Genomic DNA, 21,919 nt, shown 5'->3' with positions numbered 1-21,919 from the left:
TGTACAGCACGGTTCTGTAAAATGCTAACTGCTGGTAATGTGAGCCTGATAGGATTTGATCAGAGTATATCCCATTGCTCATGGGTATGAAACGAAGGGTATTTGATTGCTGGTAATCAAATAGTAATTCTCTATCAGGGGTGATCATAGCATAGCTGAACGCTCCCACGCAAAAGGTCCTGGGTTCAAATACTGATGACAGAGTGGCAGATGTAGGGTGTTTTGGTCATGGTGGAGTGTGAAGTGAGAGAGTCAGGGGAAGTGGTATGGTGATGGAAGATGAGGTGGTGAAAGCCTTGTGGAAGATGAAATATAGCAAGGCGGCAGGTTTGGATGGCATTGCTGTTGAATCTATTAAGAAAAGGGGTGACCGTGGTGTTGATTCAGTAAGGATATGGACCTTAGTGAAGTGCCTGAGGATTGGAAGAATGCATGTATAGTGCCACTGTAAAAAGGCAAAGGGGATAAAGGTGAGTGTTCAAACTCCAGAGGCACAAGACTAGAGTTGACCTGGAAAATTGCATGTGAGGGTATTGATTGAGAAGGTGACGGCATGTACAGTGCATCAGATTGGGGATAAGCAGTGTGGTTTCTGGAGTGGTAGAGGATGTGTGAATCAGGTGTTTGCTTTGAAGAATGTGTTTGAGAAATACTTAGAAAAGCAGATGGATCTGGAGAGGGCATATGATATGGTTGACAGAGATGCTTTGTGGAAGGTCTTAAGTTTATATATATATGGTGTGGAAAGTAAGCTACTAGAAACAGTGAGAAAATTTTATCAAGGGTGTAAGGCATGTGTGCAAGTAGGAAGAGAAGAGTGAATGGTTCCAAGTGAAGGTTGGTCTGAGGAAGGGGTGTGTGATGTCACCATGGTTGTTTAATTTGTTTATAGATGGGGTGGTGAGAGAGGTAAATGCCAGAGTCTTGAAAAGAGGGGTGAACATGCAGTCTGTGGAGGATGAGGAGGTGCCTGGGAAGTGCGTTAGTCACTGTTCACTGACGATATAGCACTGGCAGCTGATTTGAATGGGAAACTGCAGATGGTGGTAACTGAGTTTGGAAGAGTGTGTGAAAGGAGAAAGTTGAAAGGTTCAGCAGGGTTGAGGAACAAGTTAGTTGGGAAGTAATTTTGAATGCAGAAAAATTGGAGGAAGCAAAGTGTTTTAGAAATTTTGGAAGCGAGTCATAGGGTGGGGAGGGGGTGACGGTTCTGAAAGCACTGAAGAACATGTGGAAAGAGAAAATGTTGTCTAGGAAGGCAAAAATGGGTTTGAAGGAACAGCAGTCCTAATAATATCATATGATTATGAGGCATGAGCAATAGATAGTGTTGTGCAGAGGAGGGTTGATGTGTTGGTAATGAAATGTTTGAGGACAACACATTAAGTGAAGTGGTTTGATTGTGTAAATAATGAAAGGGTAAGAGAGATGTGTGGTAATAAAATGTGTGACTGAGAGAGCAGAAGAGGGTGTGTAGAAATGGCTTGGACATATGGAATGAACAAATGAGGAAAGGCTAATGAAGTAGATATATGTTTCAGAAGTGGAAGGAACAAGGAGAGTGAGGGAACCAAATTAGAGATGGAAGGGTGGAGTGAAAAAGATTCTAAGTAATCGGGGCCTGAACATGCAGGAGGGCAAAAGGCATGCATTGAACAGAAAGAATTGGAACACTGTGGTCTACTGGGGTCAACATGCTGTCAGTGGACTGAACAGGGGCTTGTGAAACGTCTGGGGTAAACCATGAAAAGGTCTGCGAGGCCTGGATGTAGGTAAGGAGCTGTAGTTTTTGTTCATTACACATGGCAGTTCATGTATGGATGAGAGTAAGTGTATTGACATTATTTCTGTAGTGATCTCTGACTGTCCAAAGGCAGTTCTGAAATGAGGAAGTTGCTGCTACTAAGTTGCACAGACAGTGAGGAATGAGGAATCCAGTCTTTACCCACCATAAAGACTTAGGGTTATATAGTCCTAACCCTGATTTTCCTAGAATATATCTATAGAATCTCTCAAGTTCACAGGAGACATAGCAGAGGAGAGAACATAGCTAATAACAGCTAATCAAAAGTACTCGTACAAGTTTATACATCCAGAAAATAATCCAAATGTGCATTAATTGGTATTTACTCATTACACATATGGTATTTTTCCATTACAAGAAATTTTGTATTGTTCTTAAGAAGCACTGAAAAGAAGAGAATGTATTCTGTCAACCTAAAGGATTGTAACACATACTTGAAATGGGGATACAAATTGAGCTTAGCCTCTCGCTTGCGCCAATCATAATCATGTCGCCAGTAGTGGATGATCTTTTGCAAAGCTTCCGAGTTCATACCATAGGTGAACTTTGAGTCTTCAAGTGGTGGTGTCAACCGCAAAGGCAGAGCTAGACGAGCTTCCAAGTCTTTTACATCCTGCAGCAAATCAAGAAATTACTCAAGCTTCAGACTAGGGGATCAAATGATAACCCTACACAAAAACAATAGAAAAATGCATAAGCAGACCAATCAAACATTTACCATGGGTTTCTGCAGATGATGAATGAATCATTTCACTTCAGACAATCATATAAACTATTACCAGTGAGATTATAATCAATAATCTAATTCACAATAGCAACTGTTGATGAAACAATCTACCTATCTATAATCATTAACTCCATATCTAACTCCATCAGGGAACACCAAGCTCTGAAATCAAGTTATACATGTCATTAACACCGGCCCTGAGTGTTAAATGGCTACTTTCTATTTTACTTTGTACACAAGTTGATTTTTTCAGTAAAATTAAATTGAGAAACATTGATATCTATTCTAAAGATGGCGCAGGTAGAGTGGTACTGAAATCTATTTATCTATGTCTCTAATGCCTGTTCCTCCTGGAACTCCCTCAAGGGGATGGCCATGGCAAAAGTGTCTCCATAACAGGTGAACCTCAGTGTCAAGAATAAGTAATGAAAGGGTAGGAGAGATATGTGGTAATAAAAAGGGTGTGGCTGAAGGAGCAGAAGAGGGTGTGTTGAAATGGTGTGAACATATGCAGAGAATGAGTGAGGAGAGGTTGACAAAAAAGATACAGTATATGTGTCAGAGGTGGAGGAAACAAGGAGAAGCAGAAGACAAAACTGAAGGTGGAAGGATGGAGTGAAAATTTCTTTTGAGCAATTGGGGCCTGAACATGCAGGGGGGTGAAAGGTGTGCACGGAATAGAGTGAACTGGAATGATGTGGTGGCTGTTATTTGCCAGGCATGTTAAAAGAATGTTAGCTATGACATTAAAAATTGTAAAAAAAACATATCCTTAATATTCATGCTATGAAACATACAGAAAAGGAAACAGGTCTGACTAATATTAGTCCATAAGCTATGGACAAGAGGTGCAGAACGCCACAGCAACAGCCAATGGGTCTGCATAGTGAATGGCTGAATGAGTGAAGGATGGGTGGGTTACCATTATGATGCCTCCTCTACACTGTACCACGAGATCACAGATATAAATGGTTTAATGTATGATTAATGGGTCTCTATGAATGAGCATCAGCCAGTTTCATAAGTGGCTGAAAAGGATGAATCTCTAAATATGCACACTATTTTTGGACTGAAACTTTTTAACCCCCTACAAAGCAAATGTTCTCAGATGCAAATAGGGCTCTGTCTAAAGGTGAAAATCATAAAATCTGTGATGGATGGGTACAGGGTACTGTTTTGATATGTTCAGCATCTTAGGTGTTGTCATGTTTATTAATTAAAGTACTGAAACACAAGAGAAACAACACTGTGGTATTTTTAAAAAGTATGATATCTAAAAAAGATACAGTAATATACTGGAGCACTTACCATATTCCTGAGAAGATGTGAAATATAGGTAAAAAAATTACAGATCACTGGTATTGTATATGTGTATGCATGCAAGACTGGGGTTGGCTAAATTCTGAGAGGCATAAAGTCATCACATACCTTCTCAGAAAAGTTGATCTCAAATCTATTGATTGAAATGTCCTCAGGTTGTGGTTCTCCAGGGCCCCACCAAGGATTAGGATCCAATACTGGCAATGGCGGCTCCTTTAACATCTTTGACACCATGTTGGCCATCCAAGCCACCACCATCACCACAAGCACCCTCTTGATCCATCCCATCTGTAACAAAAAATGGTTTACAAAGACTAACACAGGAAATTTTATCAGTCTGAAAAATTACAAAATCAATAACAGCCAACTGTCAGGCATAGGTGTTGCTAACCCAAAGGAGGTCGCCACTCCCATTCCCATTCAGAATCTTATTTCATTCATGAAAAGGTACGTTACAGCCATTACTTTTCATCTAAAGCATGTACTGGTATCTTGTCTAAAGGACATACAAATGTCTAATCTGTCCATATAACAAATAAACATTAATATGCTAATGGAATATAGCTATTCTAAAGAATGCAAGTCCTATCCAAGTGAGAAAAAGAGATAATCTATGGACATGAAATTACTGCTACTTACTACAAATTCCAAATCAGGTTAAAGCAAATTTCACCAGAATAGTTCAATTTAGAACAATTAATTCAGATTTTGCTAAGCATCAGGAAACACATACAAACTAAGAGTACAGTTTTAAAATAATCATATACAATCATTTGCAAAATATTTGGGAGACTGGACATATCTAACTTCTAGCAAGTCTGCAAGAATTACTTAACAAAATGGCAGTCAGCAATCATCTATTTCATTATCATCATGGTGTATATCCTGATAATGCCACTATCCATTTCACCGAAGAGTTATGGAAAGCCACTTTGTAAATTTATTCATGTAGACTTGAGCTTGATAAGTTTAATCTTCTAAATAATTTGTTTCCAATATATCCAAAAGTGCTTGGATTTTAAAAATCAGATTAGAGATTAAACAGAATGAACATCAAAAAACTGTATTTTCAGTTTTTAAAAATGCTTCCTGTTGCCTACCAAAAAGAAACACTTCCTGCAGCCTTGAGACTATGATCAGAAGTAGGATAATGATGGACTCCTTTGGAGTAAATAGCCCCTTGATGAACTTGTCCTCCCTTTCATCAAGTGACAATTATACAAACTTATAGAAAGTGACTTTTTACATACAGTGCAGCCATAAAAGGGCAGAGTCTGAAAACACATAACTAATTGTTTTTTAGACGATTATAAACGAGTTTCAGGTTCTTTCTTTCTATCTATCTATCTATTCCCTCTAAAAACTTCAAGAGTTGACCATGGCAAAAAGATTCTCCATGACTGGTGAACTCCAGTGCTGCTTCTTAGCCTGTAGTACCTCACCCTTAGCAGGCCAATGGCAATGGGCAACTCTAGCACAGTGTTTTCAGATACTCCCAACTACTGTTCCTACCAATTGCTTCTGCCTAATGTGTTCATCAAATGTTTCTGCCTCATGTTCCAACTACTTCCATTATTGTTCTTTTATTCCGAGGATAAGATGCTTAGAATGTGTATAATAATTACAGGGAATAAGTCTGTTAAATATGTCAGGAAAAGTATATGTATGAGGATCAATAAAATGATGGAATTGACTGAATGCAGAATTTGTGAGGAACAGGGAGCTTTTAGGAAAGGTAGGGGATGTGTGTGAATCAGATTTATGCGCTGAGAATAACTGTGGAAAAGTATCTGGCAAAAAGTTTGGGAAGGTGGAGAGAATGCAAATGGGGAGTTTACAAAAAGTATGTATAATAGTACAAGGAGATGTGCAATAGTATGATTAAAGGGGTTGGCGTGAGAGGAAGAACTCCTGAGGCATGGGGAAACAGAGTGGCAAAGTACTGGAAGAAGAGAAATGGGAGAAAAATGCATGGTATGGTGTAGGCAACGGAAGCACAAAACGCCAGGGGTAAGTGGAGACTTTTTGCTGTGACCAGCCCCATTATGGGAGTTTCCAGAGGGTACAGGTATCAAAGATATTTCAATTAAGACCTGGCCTTGATGTGGACTTCTGTCCATGACTGGAGCCTTCAATATTAAAAAAAATTGCAAAAGCATTTAACTTTGTGTCATCAAATGAAACTCCCTTTAATATTCCTGCCTGCTGTTTTAGGTTATCGAAATTAGTATCAATGTTAAATCTGTTCCAAAACTGTTACCATAGTTTAATAGTAACTTTAATTCTGTACATCACCTTCAATCAATTTCATGAGAAATGGACCAATACCAGCATTCAATTTAACTTCCACATAATTCAAAAAACAATCATCTAAAATACAATGATGAAGTGACTTCCCCATAAGAAACAAATGGAAATTCTAGATTATTAAATATGCAGGATGAAAATAATGCGGTTTTTATATATCACTCATATTCTGAGCTTTTCATCATATTCTTGACTTCAAAATTTGCTCCTTAAACAAATCTCAGGAATGCACCAGGATTATGGGCACCACAGGAACAACTTAAGGGTGTGGAAGGAACAGATATCAAAACAATTACTTTGAAGAAGTGATTTGTACTGAGGGCTGGGATGATCTGGATCATTAATCTTATCTTTCATGTAATAAAGTCATGACAATCTATAGGAAAATGTGGGGCAAAGGTTAGTGAAAATATCAAAAGTCAACATATTAGAAAACCTCACCAAGCTTTAGAGTTCTAGGTTAAACTTACTTTTTAACATCATTTCCTAGTTATCTTTACAACACTAATATTTCTCCTGAAATAATCAAATGTAATGGGAGGAAGTTTACACACAGGAATATACCTCACGTCTTAACTACTTGAGTCACAGGAGGATGGGGTCCGAGGGGGGAGCCGAGACCTACGGGTTATAACCAGCAGTTTGACCCTCGCAGCAATAGTCTGGCTGGGACATTCGAGACAAATACCAAATGTGTAGGTGTGTCGATTTTCTGATTTCTGATTGGAGACGAGCTTTTACGTTCATTTTTTATCAACTGTAGCCGAGTTGGGCATTAGCAACATGACCTCGTGACCTAGCTAGTCAAGGTCACGCAGCGAAGGTAAACATTGATAGAAAAATTGAATACATTTTCATACATACAGAACTATTACCTAATTAAACAAAAAAGACACCTGGCTTTTTTTTCTTATCTCTAATGACAGCCGAATTACCGCTCTGATGGCCAAACTGCTGGTTATGACCACTTACTAAATGGCTCCACCACCCACACCTTAGGACCAGGTCAATAATCAGTCGTCCCCCTGACCTCTTTAGAGGTAATAAAATGATACGCACTATGGGTTAGCTGGAGTGTGAAGTATTTCTTCAATATGTGATGATAAACAGCGAGAGTAAACAGCCATCAATTTACGGGAAATTTATAGCTATTTTTTTTTTCTAGAAAAAAGGAAATCAAATGAAAAGTGTAACAAATGGCAAAAAATAATGTTACATTTCTGGTGGTACAAAATATAAAAAAAGAGGTGATTAGTTTGTGTTTGTGATCAGGAAGTGGTGATGCAAAAACTGAGAGTAACATCCAATCTTGTGAGGGTCAGGTCACACAAGGTCACAGTGATCTATACCTTGGAATGTCTGCTGTTTGAGTGCTGTTACTATCACCTAGACATTTATTCATGATCCACACAGGGAGTAAAGGAATCATGATTTGAACTGGTGAGAAAAATGTATAAAGTGAGAATGAACATCAGGAAAAAAAACATAAGCAAAATCAGTAAAGTATGAAAGTCAAATAATATCAGTAAAGTACGAGCTTACTGCACTATACTGTTTGATGAACATGGTGAAAATAGTGAGTGATGAACACTGGCGTATGTACAATATAGCCTTTGAAAACATATTATCTATATGAAGTGCGATCACCTTAGAAATCCTGAAAAGTGATTTATCACTTATCTATCAACTTTGTTGGTGTGTGTGTGTGCATGGGGTGGACCCACTCCAACTCCGGTGGAACGATCAGGTTCTTGAATTGTCCCGTTGTCCCATACAAATGTAAAGGAACTCAAAATGTCCAACTTTTAATAGATACAAAATGTAAAAAACGAGGTGATTAGTTTGTGTTTGTGACCTCACGTGAGTAGATCAGGAAGTGGTGATGCAAAAACTGAGATTATGAACTTGAATGGCCTACTTAAAAAAAACTATTGCCGTCATTCACATATCAGTAAATATCAAGGGTATGCCAAAAGTTCGAATAATAGATAAAGTCAATCAAATTTCTGGTCACAAGTGAATCATCACAAATGCAGAAGCAATCACTTAGAATCTGCTTCCACAAGAATATTGTAATTTCATTCAATATTGTGCAAAATGTAAACTCACAGTGTACATTTAAGTCCCAAAAAACTGGTAATTTCCAATCATGAAACTTCAAAGTTACGAATATCCATCAATTGTTCAATTTATGTAATTCAGAGTTTACAAATTTCGAGACCATCTCTTTTATACTTCATCGCAAAATACCACATTCCACACCCTGAATGACCTACAGCACTCTATATAAACTGTACACATGAGTGAATTAACAATATATGTACTCGATAAATTCAAACCCAAAATAATCTAAACTGTTACTTAACCATGAACTGTTACTTAACCATGAAATGTTCAATCATAACAGATACAACCAGAGAGAACTCTCCTGCTACCTAAATGAGGTTAATCATCCACCTCATGCTTTGAGAAGGCATCTAAGCTTCACCATTTCTCTCTTGAGTAAGAGCCATGTTGACTCGTGAACATAAAGTGAAAACATCTCTAGATCTTCATATATGGGTTAAAGGCCACACCAATGAAACTGCTACAGGTGCAGATACAGTTATGTCTACGATGAAGTAAAAACTTGAATATTTTCATGTCCACAACGTAACACTTCTACCAAAAAGGTCCATCATACTGTAGGCAAAGGGCAAAGTGACGTCTATTCCACTAATAAAAAGGCCTCGTGAACAGAACAATGATAACCACTTCGTAACAACCAGTCTGGTTACAGGAGTCATATGTCATGAATACTAATTAATATGAAAACATTGATAATATTGATCATTCTTACAACAACAAAACTGGCTATATTTCCCCATAAGGTGGAAGGCGCATTTATATATCTCGAATATTCTCGCCACAAATAAATATACTGATTATCGTATGGCATGCCTTCTTACAAAACTACTTTAACTAATAAGGGTATAATTAATGAATAATCATTATACGAAGTGAATTATTAAAAAAAAAAAACGTAAAATCGTGACTTCAAGACGAAAACAATCCAGACGTTGTCACATTTAGGAGTGTAACAAAACCCTACAAAGTTGGCGAAATACACCAGAATAACATTATATATGTCACACAATTTGCCTAACATATGTTCACTGAACAGGAAGAACAACTGCTGAGGCAAAAGGCAATGACATGTGCTCAAAGAAATATATATTCTTTTCTCCAACGTGCTCTCAGCTGAATGTTCACCCAGGGCAACACACATCGAATTTACAGTGTACTATTTATATTTTACGAAATGAAATAACATACAATTATAGTAGAACAACCAAGACACAAGTGATATAAGCTATAATCTGCCCAAGTTGTTATATCATCATTACGAAAATTCATAAATGTTAATGCGATTTTCTGAGATTTATTTGAAAGCATGAAATTTTTTGTTTCTAAAGCTACGGATCTTTTCTTTTTTTATCTACAACACTGTTCTAACAGTTTAATAGAACATCACGTAAAGCAATTTGGATGGCATAAACTGTTATTCTGGTATTATCGTATATTTTCGGCATCTTGTCACACTGGTCATACCCAGAGGTGTGATATAGCTTTGTAGGGTCATAAAAAGAGGGTATGGTAAACTGTAGGCAAAAATCTGAGTTGCCTCTAACTGGAGAAAAAGTCCAGGAAACAGAGGTACATGACAAGAGTATCAAAATAAATGCTCAATATTAGACATATTTCAGCCTTATGACATATGTCGGCAGAATAAAATGACCCCCATAAATACTGCTCAGTTTAAGATGTACAAAGAGCAGAACACTGGCGTATGTCGGCCTTTGTTTTTTGTTGGAAACCAGTTTTGTTGCGTTAGCTACTTTAAATGAATTAAGTGTGTTCTCCAGTCATTTGCCTTTCAACTAAATGATTATCTTGAATATTACACAATGCAACAGCGTTTCCAAGGTAGATTTGGCGCTTTATTTGCATTTTGTCGCAAACACCAAGAGGTTATACTATTGAGGAAAAAATAAGGTATTATCACCACCAACATTAATCTCTATTCATATTCTAGAGAAAACATGTAACAGTAATAGAACAAACAACCTGTATTTTATGGCGTAAGTTGTTTAAGATACGAAAATAGAAAATGATGTAGTACATCACTGAAGGATTTCTTGTTTTTCGTCTTTATTTTGTTCAGAACTTAATCATTTACCCACTTAAGTCATTATTTCTTCTACACAGTTTCACTAGCTCCTGTATTATCAAATGCAAGAAACTGATTTCTTCAGTGAGCAATTTTTTTCCATAAAAAATAGCAACGGATAATGGCGACCAGTCGGCAGGGTAAATTCACTTGTTTAGCAACCAACATTGTAACTCAGACAAGTCTAATGGGGTCAACGAAATGCACATCGCATCATTTAAAGATTTCATCTGCCATTCCGAAGAATACTCTCTATATTTTGACATTTTTACACGAGCCAAGCCTGATGGCGACGACATGTTTTCCAAGGTTAATGGTCCATCTCGCCTACGTACGCCCGTCCATTGTGTCGGGTTGGAACATGGAGGCAGTATGTGTTTGCTGGGAAGGAAAGCAACACACGTATGTATAAACCACACTTCTGGTATCCTTCATCCAGTTACACGTTTTCCCCTCTACGTTAAACAGTTACTACCTTGTTCAGACCAGTACCAGCAGGTGTGGTCGGCCAGTGTGGGTGAGGCTGGACATCATACCTGACGAATAAAGTATGACCTCATCACAGGATTATGCATTTGTAAGAGATGCTTGTACGAGAAACCCTTTACACACACACATTATATATATATATATATATATATATATATATATATATATATATATATATATATATATTTTTTTTTTTTTTTTTTTTTATACTTTGTCGCTGTCTCCCGCGTTTGCGAGGTAGCGCAAGGAAACAGACGAAAGAAATGGCCCAACCCCCCCCCCCATACACATGTACATACACACGTCCACACACGCAAATATACATACCGACACAGCTTTCCATGGTTTACCCCAGACGCTTCACATGCCTTGCTTCAATCCACTGACAGCACGTCAACCCCTGTATACCACATGACTCCAATTCACTCTATTTCTTGCCCTCCTTTCACCCTCCTGCATGTTCAGGCCCCGATCACACAAAATCTTTTTCACTCCATCTTTCCACCTCCAATTTGGTCTCCCTCTTCTCCTCGTTCCCTCCACCTCCGACACATATATCCTCTTGGTCAATCTCTCCTCACTCATTCTCTCCATGTGCCCAAACCATTTCAAAACACCCTCTTCTGCTCTCTCAACCACGCTCTTTTTATTTCCACACATCTCTCTTACCCTTACGTTACTTACTCGATCAAACCACCTCACACCACACATTGTCCTCAAACATCTCATTTCCAGCACATCCATCCTCCTGCGCACATCTCTATCCATAGCCCACGCCTCGCAACCATACAACATTGTTGGAACCACTATTCCCTCAAACATACCCATTTTTGCTTTCCGAGATAATGTTCTCGACTTCCACACATTTTTCAAGGCTCCCAAAATTTTCGCCCCCTCCCCCACCCTATGATCCACTTCCGCTTCCATGGTTCCATCCGCTGACAGATCCACTCCCAGATATCTAAAACACTTCACTTCCTCCAGTTTTTCTCCATTCAAACTCACCTCCCAATTGACTTGACCCTCACCCCTACTGTACCTAATAACCTTGCTCTTATTCACATTTACTCTCAACTTTCTTCTTCCACACACTTTACCAAACTCAGTCACCAGCTTCTGCAGTTTCTCACATGAATCAGCCACCAGCGCTGTATCATCAGCGAACAACAACTGACTCACTTCCCAAGCTCTCTCATCCCCAACAGACTTCATATTATCCCTGGGGATAGGGGAGAAAGAGTACCTCCCACGTATTCCCTGCGTGTCGTAGAAGGCGACTAAAAGGGAAGGGAGCGGGGGGCTGGAAATCCTCCCCTCTCGTTTTTTTTTAATTCTCCAAAAGAAGGAACAGAGAAGGGGTCCAGGTGAAGATATTCCCTCAAAGGCCCAGTCCTCTGTTCTTAACGCTACCTCGCTATCGCGGGAAATGGCCAATAGTATGAAAAAAAAATATAATATATATATATATATATATATATATATATATATATATATATATCTTTCAAACTGTTCGCCATTTCCCGCATTAGCGAGGTAGCGTTAAGAACAGAGGACTGGGCCTTTGAGGGAATACCCTCACCTGGCCCAATTCTCTGTTCCTTCTTTTGGAAAATTAAAAAAAAAAAACGAGAGGGGAGGATTTCCAGCCCCCCGCTCCCTCCCCTTTTAGTCGCCTTTTACGACACGCAGGGAATACGTGGGAAGTATTCTTTGTCCCCTATATATATATATTGTGATATTGTGACAGTGATTGTGTCAGCGTCGCGTCGCCTCGCCGCAGTGTATCGAGACAGACTTCCCCAGAACTTTTAAAGGGGAAGTAAATGTTTATAGTTGTGTTAATGGAGTGATAGTTTTCATGCATGGTGTTTTTGACAAGAAAATAGTGAAGTTGGAGAAAAATGTAGCTTAGACATTGAAGCTTATTGACACAGTGGTGAAATTGATGAGAACTGCTATTGACGTTTGTGTGAATAAATTGTACATTTCCTTTTCCATAGCCAGAGGTTGAACCATTATGTGACATTCATTTTTTTCATTCATTTCAAGCTAAAAGTTTGTTTCTAAATTGTTCTTACATTTTTCATATGTATATATATGTATGTGTGTGTGTGTGTGTGTATGTGCATATGTGTGTGTGTGTGTGTGTGTGTGTATATGTATATATATATGTATATTATCCCTGGGGATAGGGGTGAAAGAATACTTCCCACGTATTCCTCGCGTGTCGTAGAAAGCGACTAGAGGGGACGGGAGCGGGGGGCCGGAAATCCTCCCCTCCTTGTATTAACTTTCTAAAATGGGAAACAGAAGAAGGAGTCACGCGGGGAGTGATCATCCTCCTCGAAGGCTCAGAGTGGGGTGCCTAAATGTGTGTGGATGTAACCAAGATGTGAAAAAAGGAGAGATAGGTAGTATGTTTGAGGAAAGGAACCTGGATGTTTTGGCTCTGAGTGAAACGAAGCTCAAGGGTAAAGGGGAAGAGTGGTTTGGAAATGTCTGGGGAGTGAAGTCAGGGGTTAGTGAGAGGACAAGAGCAAGGGAAGGAGTAGCAATACTCCTGAAACAGGAGTTGTGGGAGTATGTGATAGAATGTAAGAAAGTAAATTCTCGATTAATATGGGTAAAATTGAAAGTTGATGGAGAGAGGTGGGTGATTATTGGTGCATATGCACCTGGGCATGAGAAGAAAGATCATGAGAGGCAAGTGTTTTGGGAGCAGCTAAATGAGTGTGTTAGCGGTTTTGATGCACGAGACCGGGTTATAGTGATGGGTGATTTGAATGCAAAGGTGAGTAATGTGGCAGTTGAGGGAATAATTGGTATGCATGGGGTGTTCAGTGTTGTAAATGGAAATGGTGAAGAGCTTGTAGATTTATGTGCTGAAAAAGGACTGATGATTGGGAATACCTGGTTTAAAAAGCGAGATATACATAAGTATACTTATGTAAGTAGGAGAGATGGCCAGAGAGCGTTATTGGATTACGTGTTAATTGACAGGCGTGCGAAAGAGAGACTTTTGGATGTTAATGTGCTGAGAGGTGCAACTGGAGGGATGTCTGATCATTATCTTGTGGAGGCTAAGGTGAAGATTAGTATGGGTTTTCAGAAAAGAGGAGTGAATGTTGGGGTGAAGAAGGTGGTGAGAGTAAGTGAGCTTGGGAAGGAGACCTGTGTGGGGAAGTACCAGGAGAGACTGTGTACAGAATGGAAAAAGGTGAGAACAATGGAAGTAAGGGGAGTCAGGGAGGAATGGGATGTATTTAGGGAATCAGTGATGGATTGCGCAAAAGATGCTTGTGGCATGAGAAGAGTGGGAGGTGGGCTGTTTAGAAAGGGTAGTGAGTGGTGGGATGAAGAAGTAAGAGTATTAGTGAAAGAGAAGAGAGAGGCATTTGGACGATTTTTGCGGGAAAAAATGCAATTGAGTGGGAGAAGTATAAAAGAAAGAGACAGGAGGTCAAGAGAAAGGTGCAAGAGGTGAAAAAAAGGGCAAATGAGAGTTGGGGTGAGAGACTATCAGTAAATTTTAGGGAGAATAAAAAGATGTTCTGGAAGGAGGTAAATAGGGTGCGTAAGACAAGGGAGCAAATGGGAACTTCAGTGAAGGGCGTAAATGGGGAGGTGATAACAAGTAGCGGTGATGTGAGAAGGAGATGGAATGAGTATTTTGAAGGTTTGTTGAATGTGTCTGATGACAGAGTGGCAGATATAGGGTGTTTTGGTCGAGGTGGTGTGCAAAGTGAGAGGGTTAGGGAAAATGATTTGGTAAACAGAGAAGAGGTAGTAAAAGCTTTGCGGAAGATGAAAGCCGGCAAGGCAGCAGGTTTGGATGGTATTGCAGTGGAATTTATTAAGAAAGGGGGTGACTGTATTGTTGACTGGTTGGTAAGGTTATTTAATGTATGTATGACTCATGGTGAGGTGCCTGAGGATTGGCGGAATGCGTGCATAGTGCCATTGTACAAAGGCAAAGGGGATAAGAGTGAGTGCTCAAATTACAGAGGTATAAGTTTGTTGAGTATTCCTGGTAAATTATATGGGAGGGTATTGATTGAGAGGGTGAAGGCATGTACAGAGCATCAGATTGGGGAAGAGCAGTGCGGTTTCAGAAGTGGTAGAGGATGTGTGGATCAGGTGTTTGCTTTGAAGAATGTATGTGAGAAATACTTAGAAAAGCAAATGGATTTGTATGTAGCATTTATGGATCTGGAGAAGGCATATGATAGAGTTGATAGAGATGCTCTGTGGAAGGTATTAAGAATATATGGTGTGGGAGGCAAGTTGTTAGAAGCAGTGAAAAGTTTTTATCGAGGATGTAAGGCATGTGTACGTGTAGGAAGAGAGGAAAGTGATTGGTTCTCAGTGAATGTAGGTTTGCGGCAGGGGTGTGTGATGTCTCCATGGTTGTTTAATTTGTTTATGGATGGGGTTGTAAGGGAGGTAAATGCAAGAGTCCTGGAAAGAGGGGCAAGTATGAAGTCTGTTGGGGATGAGAGAGCTTGGGAAGTGAGTCAATTGTTGTTCGCTGATGATACAGCGCTGGTGGCTGATTCATGTGAGAAACTGCAGAAGCTGGTGACTGAGTTTGGTAAAGTGTGTGGAAGAAGAAAGTTGAGAGTAAATGTGAATAAGAGCAAGGTTATTAGGTACAGTAGGGGTGAGGGTCAAGTCAATTGGGAGGTGAGTTTGAATGGAGAAAAACTGGAGGAAGTGAAGTGTTTTAGATATCTGGGAGTGGATCTGTCAGCGGATGGAACCATGGAAGCGGAAGTGGATCATAGGGTGGGGGAGGGGGCGAAAATTTTGGGAGCCTTGAAAAATGTGTGGAAGTCGAGAACATTATCTCGGAAAGCAAAAATGGGTATGTTTGAGGGAATAGTGGTTCCAACAATGCTGTATGGTTGCGAGGCGTGGGCTATGGATAGAGATGTGCGCAGGAGGATGGATGTGCTGGAAATGAGATGTTTGAGGACAATGTGTGGTGTGAGGTGGTTTGATCGAGTAAGTAACGTAAGGGTAAGAGAGATGTGTGGAAATAAAAAGAGCGTGGTTGAGAGAGCAGAAGAGGGTGTTTTGAAATGGTTTGGGCACATGGAGAGAATGAGTGAGGAGAGATTGACCAAGAGGATATATGTGTCGGAGGTGGAGGGAACGAGGAGAAGAGGGAGACCAAATTGGAGGTGGAAAGATGGAGTGAAAAAGATTTTGTGTGATCGGGGCCTGAACATGCAGGAGGGTGAAAGGAGGGCAAGAAATAGAGTGAATTGGAGTCATGTGGTATACAGGGGTTGACGTGCTGTCAGTGGATTGAAGCAAGGCATGTGAAGCGTCTGGGGTAAACCATGGAAAGCTGTGTAGGTATGTATATTTGCGTGTGTGGACGTGTGTATGTACATGTGTATGGGGGGGGGGGCATTTCTTTCGTCTGTTTCCTTGCGCTACCTCGCAAACGCGGGAGACAGCGACAAAGTATAAAAAAAAAAAGAAAAAAAAAAAAAAAAATATATATATATATATATATATATATATATAGCGGGGGCTGGAAATCCTCCCCTCTCGTTTTTTTTTTTTTAATTTTCCAAAAGAAGGAACAGAGAAGGGGTCCAGGTGAAGATATTCCCTCAAAGGCTCAGTCCTCTGTTCTTAACGCTACCTCGCTAACGCGGGAAATGGCGAATAGTTTGAAAGAAAAGATATATACATATATAAAACAAGGATGAAATCCTCATAAATTTTCTTGACAATTCTCTCTGATTATAGAAAGCAAAGTTCAGTCTTCCTTGTCATGTACAGGCAGCAGGAGTGGAGGTGGTGAGACGGGTGCTGGCGACGTTGCGTGTGGAGAGAGAGAGAGAGAGAGAGAGAGAGAGAGAGAGAGAGAGAGAGAGAGAGAGAGAGAGAGAGAGAGAGAGAGAGGAGCGAAAACAAAAAGATACACTGTATAGTAAGTGCATATACTGGCCGCCTGTTCTAAAGGAGACCTGAGTGTTCGGAATTTCGTGTGTGTGTGGGTGAAGGAAGATGAACAACATGGGTTGTTCTGCTGTCAGCCAGTGAGCTGCGACACCCCCACCTCTCCATTAACTAAGCAAGTCACATGACTGTATCGAGCCGGTTCATCCACTAAATACAGACCAGAAAAATGGCACCACCTACTCGACCAGTAGGATCCATGTGGATTTTTTTTAAACCTTCATATCGTTAACATGATACCTAGGTGCTTGTCCCTGTATATCTCCCATTATCAGGTAACCATTTTATGAGATAGTTTAAGTGTGCATACAGTATCCAAGGTAACGGACAGATCTTGAACATATGTACGAGCTCATATGAACATGGGCTTTCCCACTAATGCGCACAATTTTCTTATTTTGCACAATAACTGAAGATGAGCGCCATGAACTGGTGTAGAGGACATGAGTCTGACATTCCTCTGAAGAGGCACACCCATTATACACATTCCGGAAACACTTACTTTTCACCATGAAACGATTCTAGCAACTACAACCCTATATTCATACCACTACAAAAGTATTTCTATACAACTCCTATGTAAATTTCCATCACCCAACTATAATTTATAAGACGTCTAAGATAGCCCAGCTTAAGCTTCCCCGACCAACACCTTTTCCCCTAAAATAAAAACAAATAAAACTTCAGCAAGGAGAAGATGCACCTTGTCAGGTTGAACCCCGAACATATAATGTCATTCATTGTCTTCATGGTTAGGTTAAACGTGTAGTGCAGCTGTGAAACGTCCTGGTTAAAATCCAGTTTAGCTCCATACCACAAGTGCTATACTTAGTGCTCGTCTCGGGTTTCGTGAACACAGTGACACTTGCAGAACATGAAACATTGCATCCAACTGAACTACAATCAAATAAGGTGATAACAATTAGGGCTATGTCTCCCAAGGAAAATGTAGGGATTAACTAATGATAAAAACAGGATTTGCGGTACATTAAAAAATCAAAACATACGAAACACACCCATGACTGACCATCCCACAAAATGCCAAGACAATGGCCATGCGAGTCCAAGCAACAGATTAATTTCATGTTAGTCTATTTCTAGCACACGTTTCGCAGAATAAGTTGTGTCGAAGTAATGAGGGAGGGTCATTCCCCCCCTCCATGGGCGCCTAAAGAAATATTTTCAAAGGAGCAGGAGCTGCATGTGTATTGTAAAGGACAGCATTTACAGAATAAGTCGTCAGACTAAAAGAATTTATCAGTCCGTAAACGTCAACAAATTTTGTTTCAATAATAATGACCAAAAATCTAGAATTTCATCGCCATGTTTGGTGTACATCATACGTGCATACTGATAATGACAACACTAAGCATGTCACATAATTTTTTTTGTATTCATTTGTATATACGAGCCTTTAAGCAATTCAAACATAATGTACATTTAAACATCTGATGCAATAACGTCAGCAATATCTTGGCTATCTCCGTTACTCCAAAAGACTACCCATCCATGTTACTGACATCTGGGAAAATTATTCGTAATATGTTAGGTTGTGGGGAGAGCTTATAATATATATATATATATATATATATATATATATATATATATATATATATATATATATATATATATATATATGGAAGCGGAAGTGGATCATAGGGTGGGGGAGGGGGCGAAAATCCTGGGGGCCTTGAAGAATGTGTGGAAGTCGAGAACATTATCTCGGAAAGCAAAAATGGGTATGTTTGAAGGAATAGTGGTTCCAACAATGTTGTATGGTTGCGAGGCGTGGGCTATGGATAGAGTTGTGCGCAGGAGGATGGATGTGCTGGAAATGAGATGTTTGAGGACAATGTGTGGTGTGAGGTGGTTTGATCGAGTGAGTAACGTAAGGGTAAGAGAGATGTGTGGAAATAAAAAGAGCGTGGTTGAGAGAGCAGAAGAGGGTGTTTTGAAGTGGTTTGGGCACATGGAGAGGATGAGTGAGGAAAGATTGACCAAGAGGATATATGTGTCGGAGGTGGAGGGAACAAGGAGAAGAGGGAGACCAAATTGGAGGTGGAAAGATGGAGTGAAAAAGATTTTGTGAGATCGGGGCCTGAACATGCAGGAGGGTGAAAGGAGGGCAAGGAATAGAGTGAATTGGAGCGATGTGGTATACCGGGGTTGACGTGCTGTCAGTGGATTGAAGCAAGGCATGTGAAGCGTCTGGGGTAAACCATGGAAAGCTGTGTAGGTATGTATATTTGCGTGTGTGGACGTATGTATATACATGTGCATGGGGGGGTTGGGCCATTTCTTTCGTCTGTTTCCTTGCGCTACCTCGCAAACGTGGGAGACAGCGACAAAGTATAATAAAAAAAAAAAATAATATATATATATTGTAAGGGCTTTGATTAGGTGGGTCATTCAGTTCCTCATACAGAATCAGCTATCTAAGAAAAGTAAAATGTCTCTTCATAAGGCGTACCCATGCCCGCCCCCCCTACGCTTCAGACATAGATTCACTAAATATAAATGATAAACATACTTCTATAATCAGTTCAACTCTTTTAGATCGTCGACAGAAAAATTATGTGTATGTACGTATGCTTAAATGTTTCAGGTACTTATACAACCGACCAAAAGAACCATCCTTTTTTACTTGTATGACCTTCCCCAAACATTGAATTATATCAACGAGGTTTTCTGTATATACAAGAACATATCAAATTGTTTCACCAAACCAAACTCCCTTGTTCATGGATATTGTTTGATGTTTTACAATAAAAACCTACTTTAAAAAATGAACGCCGAACCTCCGTAAAACAACGAATCAAATTTCAAAAGAATTTGGACCAATATAAGTGAACCGATTTAAAAGACAAATAACCGAAAAAATGAATGCATTTTCTCATAATATGTTCTTCCACATGACCCGTTTCCAGTTGATCATTATATTGCACAGTTGGTAATTGCCTCACTGCCGAGGTCCTGGGTACGAGCTGGCCACTTTATCAGGTTGAATGAGGTTTCCATAAGTTCTGTTAATCATTTTGCAAACGTATTACCTATTATTACATTCACTTACCACACAGTTCCATGTTATACATAGCTGTCACTATCAACAATTGATCTACTTCAATAAAACATAATTCCTCAACTGGTGCACCGGTACTTTCTTCAATATTGCGACACCATAGCACTTACACTTCAAAGCTAATGGCGATGAGAAGCTAATCTAGACTTTTACGAGCTTTGTGACAAAGAAAATCACACTCTAATTGTGTAAATGTATTTAGTTTAATATCCGAGACAGCAACTGCTTCTGTTGTGGACGGCACCTGCGTCTGATATCTACATCACAGATACAAATCATCCGACTGTCTAAAGAAACGTTCAACATACTAACTGTGTAAGAATTAAAATACTACCTTGGCGACTGCTGAAACTACGACAAGGAACTGCTGGCTAACTCAACAGTGACACCGCTGCCGCTCCACAATCATGCAAGAACCTTCCTTCCTGCCTGGGAGTGACTGAAGTCTCATGATGGCTTAGTAACTTGGTTCAGCGATCAACGATTACTGGCCGGCTACTGACTGGCAACTTTTGAAGCACATACATAAGGTTCACTCAGGCCTTAGTTACACTGGGAGGTTTGTCCTTACAGGCGATGGGTAGCGTTGCCACCATCTATTTTCTGCGCAAGAAGCCCTTGGGTAGTGATGCAGTGGGAGACATGCAATTCATTTTCAATATGACGGGACAGGTTAGGCTTAGTTTCCCCCCCTTTTTTTTTGATCGCCAGAATACATTTTCAGGTTAAACACTCATGAAGAATTTTTTTGTTTGCATTTGAGTAAATGTTATATATCCTTGACTCATTTCCGCGCCAACAACAAAAGTTATCAGCAGTCAATGAATGAATGTGGGTATGAATTTATGGACGATGAACCGTCTCGCATATATATGAATTTCATCACTTCCTCATAATAAATTGGCTCCCACAGCAACACTCAGCTCGCCTTCAGTGTGACCAGTGTCGGAAATATAGGAAGGCGAGGAAACACACATTACGTCGACAATACATACAGTCAGCTCTCGTGAGATGCTGACTAGGGACAGAAGAATAATTCACAAGCAATATGTAAATGGATTGAATAATAACTGAATAAAGGAAGGCCCATGTCTGATAACTTTAGAATAAACGAACGTCCATGTCTGATAACTTCTGAATAAACGAACGTCCATACCTGATAAAACTGAATAAATGGTAAGTCTATGCCATTCATTTTGATTATTATTATTTGCAATATTACATATAGTTTATTTCTCTAGACCACGAAGTAAATTTGGAGTTTTTCAACGATAAACAAACGTATGGTGTCGTGTGGGTGCGTTCACCCCGCCAGGGGCATCTCAAGCAAGACGCAGCTGTCTTATGTTACATGTATTTTCCGAGTTATGAATTTACAAGTTGCCTCGTCTCAGACATCGTTGGGGATATTGTCGATCAAGTAATGATCACAGTAACACTTGATGTATGTTTGAACAATGACTGAAGATTCATTCATTCAAAAATATCCGTGTCAACATATGACCTCAAGAAAAAGAAAACGTTACTAACCTTTGGAAATATCTCTCTGGATCTATTTGCTTTACTCCCTTAACTGTTCATCCGCCCATATATATATATATATATATATATATATATATATATATATATATATATATACACACACATATGGATGTTAATGTGCTGAGAGGTGTAATTGGAGGGATGTCTGATCATTATCTTGTGGAGGCGAAGGTGAAGTTTTGTAGAGGTTTTCAAAAAAGAAGAGAGAATGTTGGGGTGAAGAGAGTGGTGAGAGTAAGTGAGCTTGGGAAGGAGATTTGTGTGAGGAAGTACCAGGAGAGACTGAGTACAGAATGAAAAAAGGTGACAACAAAGGACATAAGGGGAGTGGGGGATGAATGGGATGCATTTAGGGAAGCAGTGATGGCTAGCGCAAAAGATGCTTCTGACATGAGAACGTGGGAGGTGGGCAGATTGGAAAGGGTAGTGAGTGGTGGGATGAAGAAGTAAGATTGTTAGTGAAAG

The 21,919-nt window shown here is 39.7% G+C and overlaps 1 protein-coding gene across 1 annotated transcript in view; it reads right to left on the bottom strand.

Moving 5' to 3' along the window:
* LOC139748216 (juvenile hormone epoxide hydrolase 1-like) overlaps positions 1 to 20,405 on the bottom strand; it is a 61,915-nt gene extending 41,510 nt beyond the window's left edge. Inside the window, exons 1-3 of the mRNA XM_071661041.1 lie at positions 20,247 to 20,405; positions 3,960 to 4,139; positions 2,239 to 2,417 (exon numbers count right to left, since the gene is read on the bottom strand). Coding sequence (XP_071517142.1) covers positions 2,239 to 2,417; positions 3,960 to 4,139 — 359 coding nt within the window. The 5' untranslated portion in view covers positions 20,247 to 20,405. The remainder of the gene's footprint in view (positions 1 to 2,238; positions 2,418 to 3,959; positions 4,140 to 20,246) is intronic.
* Positions 20,406 to 21,919: the final 1,514 nt, after the last annotated feature.

This window comes from Panulirus ornatus, chromosome 73 (genome assembly GCF_036320965.1).
Source record: "Panulirus ornatus isolate Po-2019 chromosome 73, ASM3632096v1, whole genome shotgun sequence".
Lineage (NCBI taxonomy): Eukaryota > Metazoa > Arthropoda > Malacostraca > Decapoda > Palinuridae > Panulirus > Panulirus ornatus.
The sequence above is the reverse complement of the archived record's forward strand: the minus strand, read 5'-3'. Positions and strand labels throughout refer to the sequence as shown.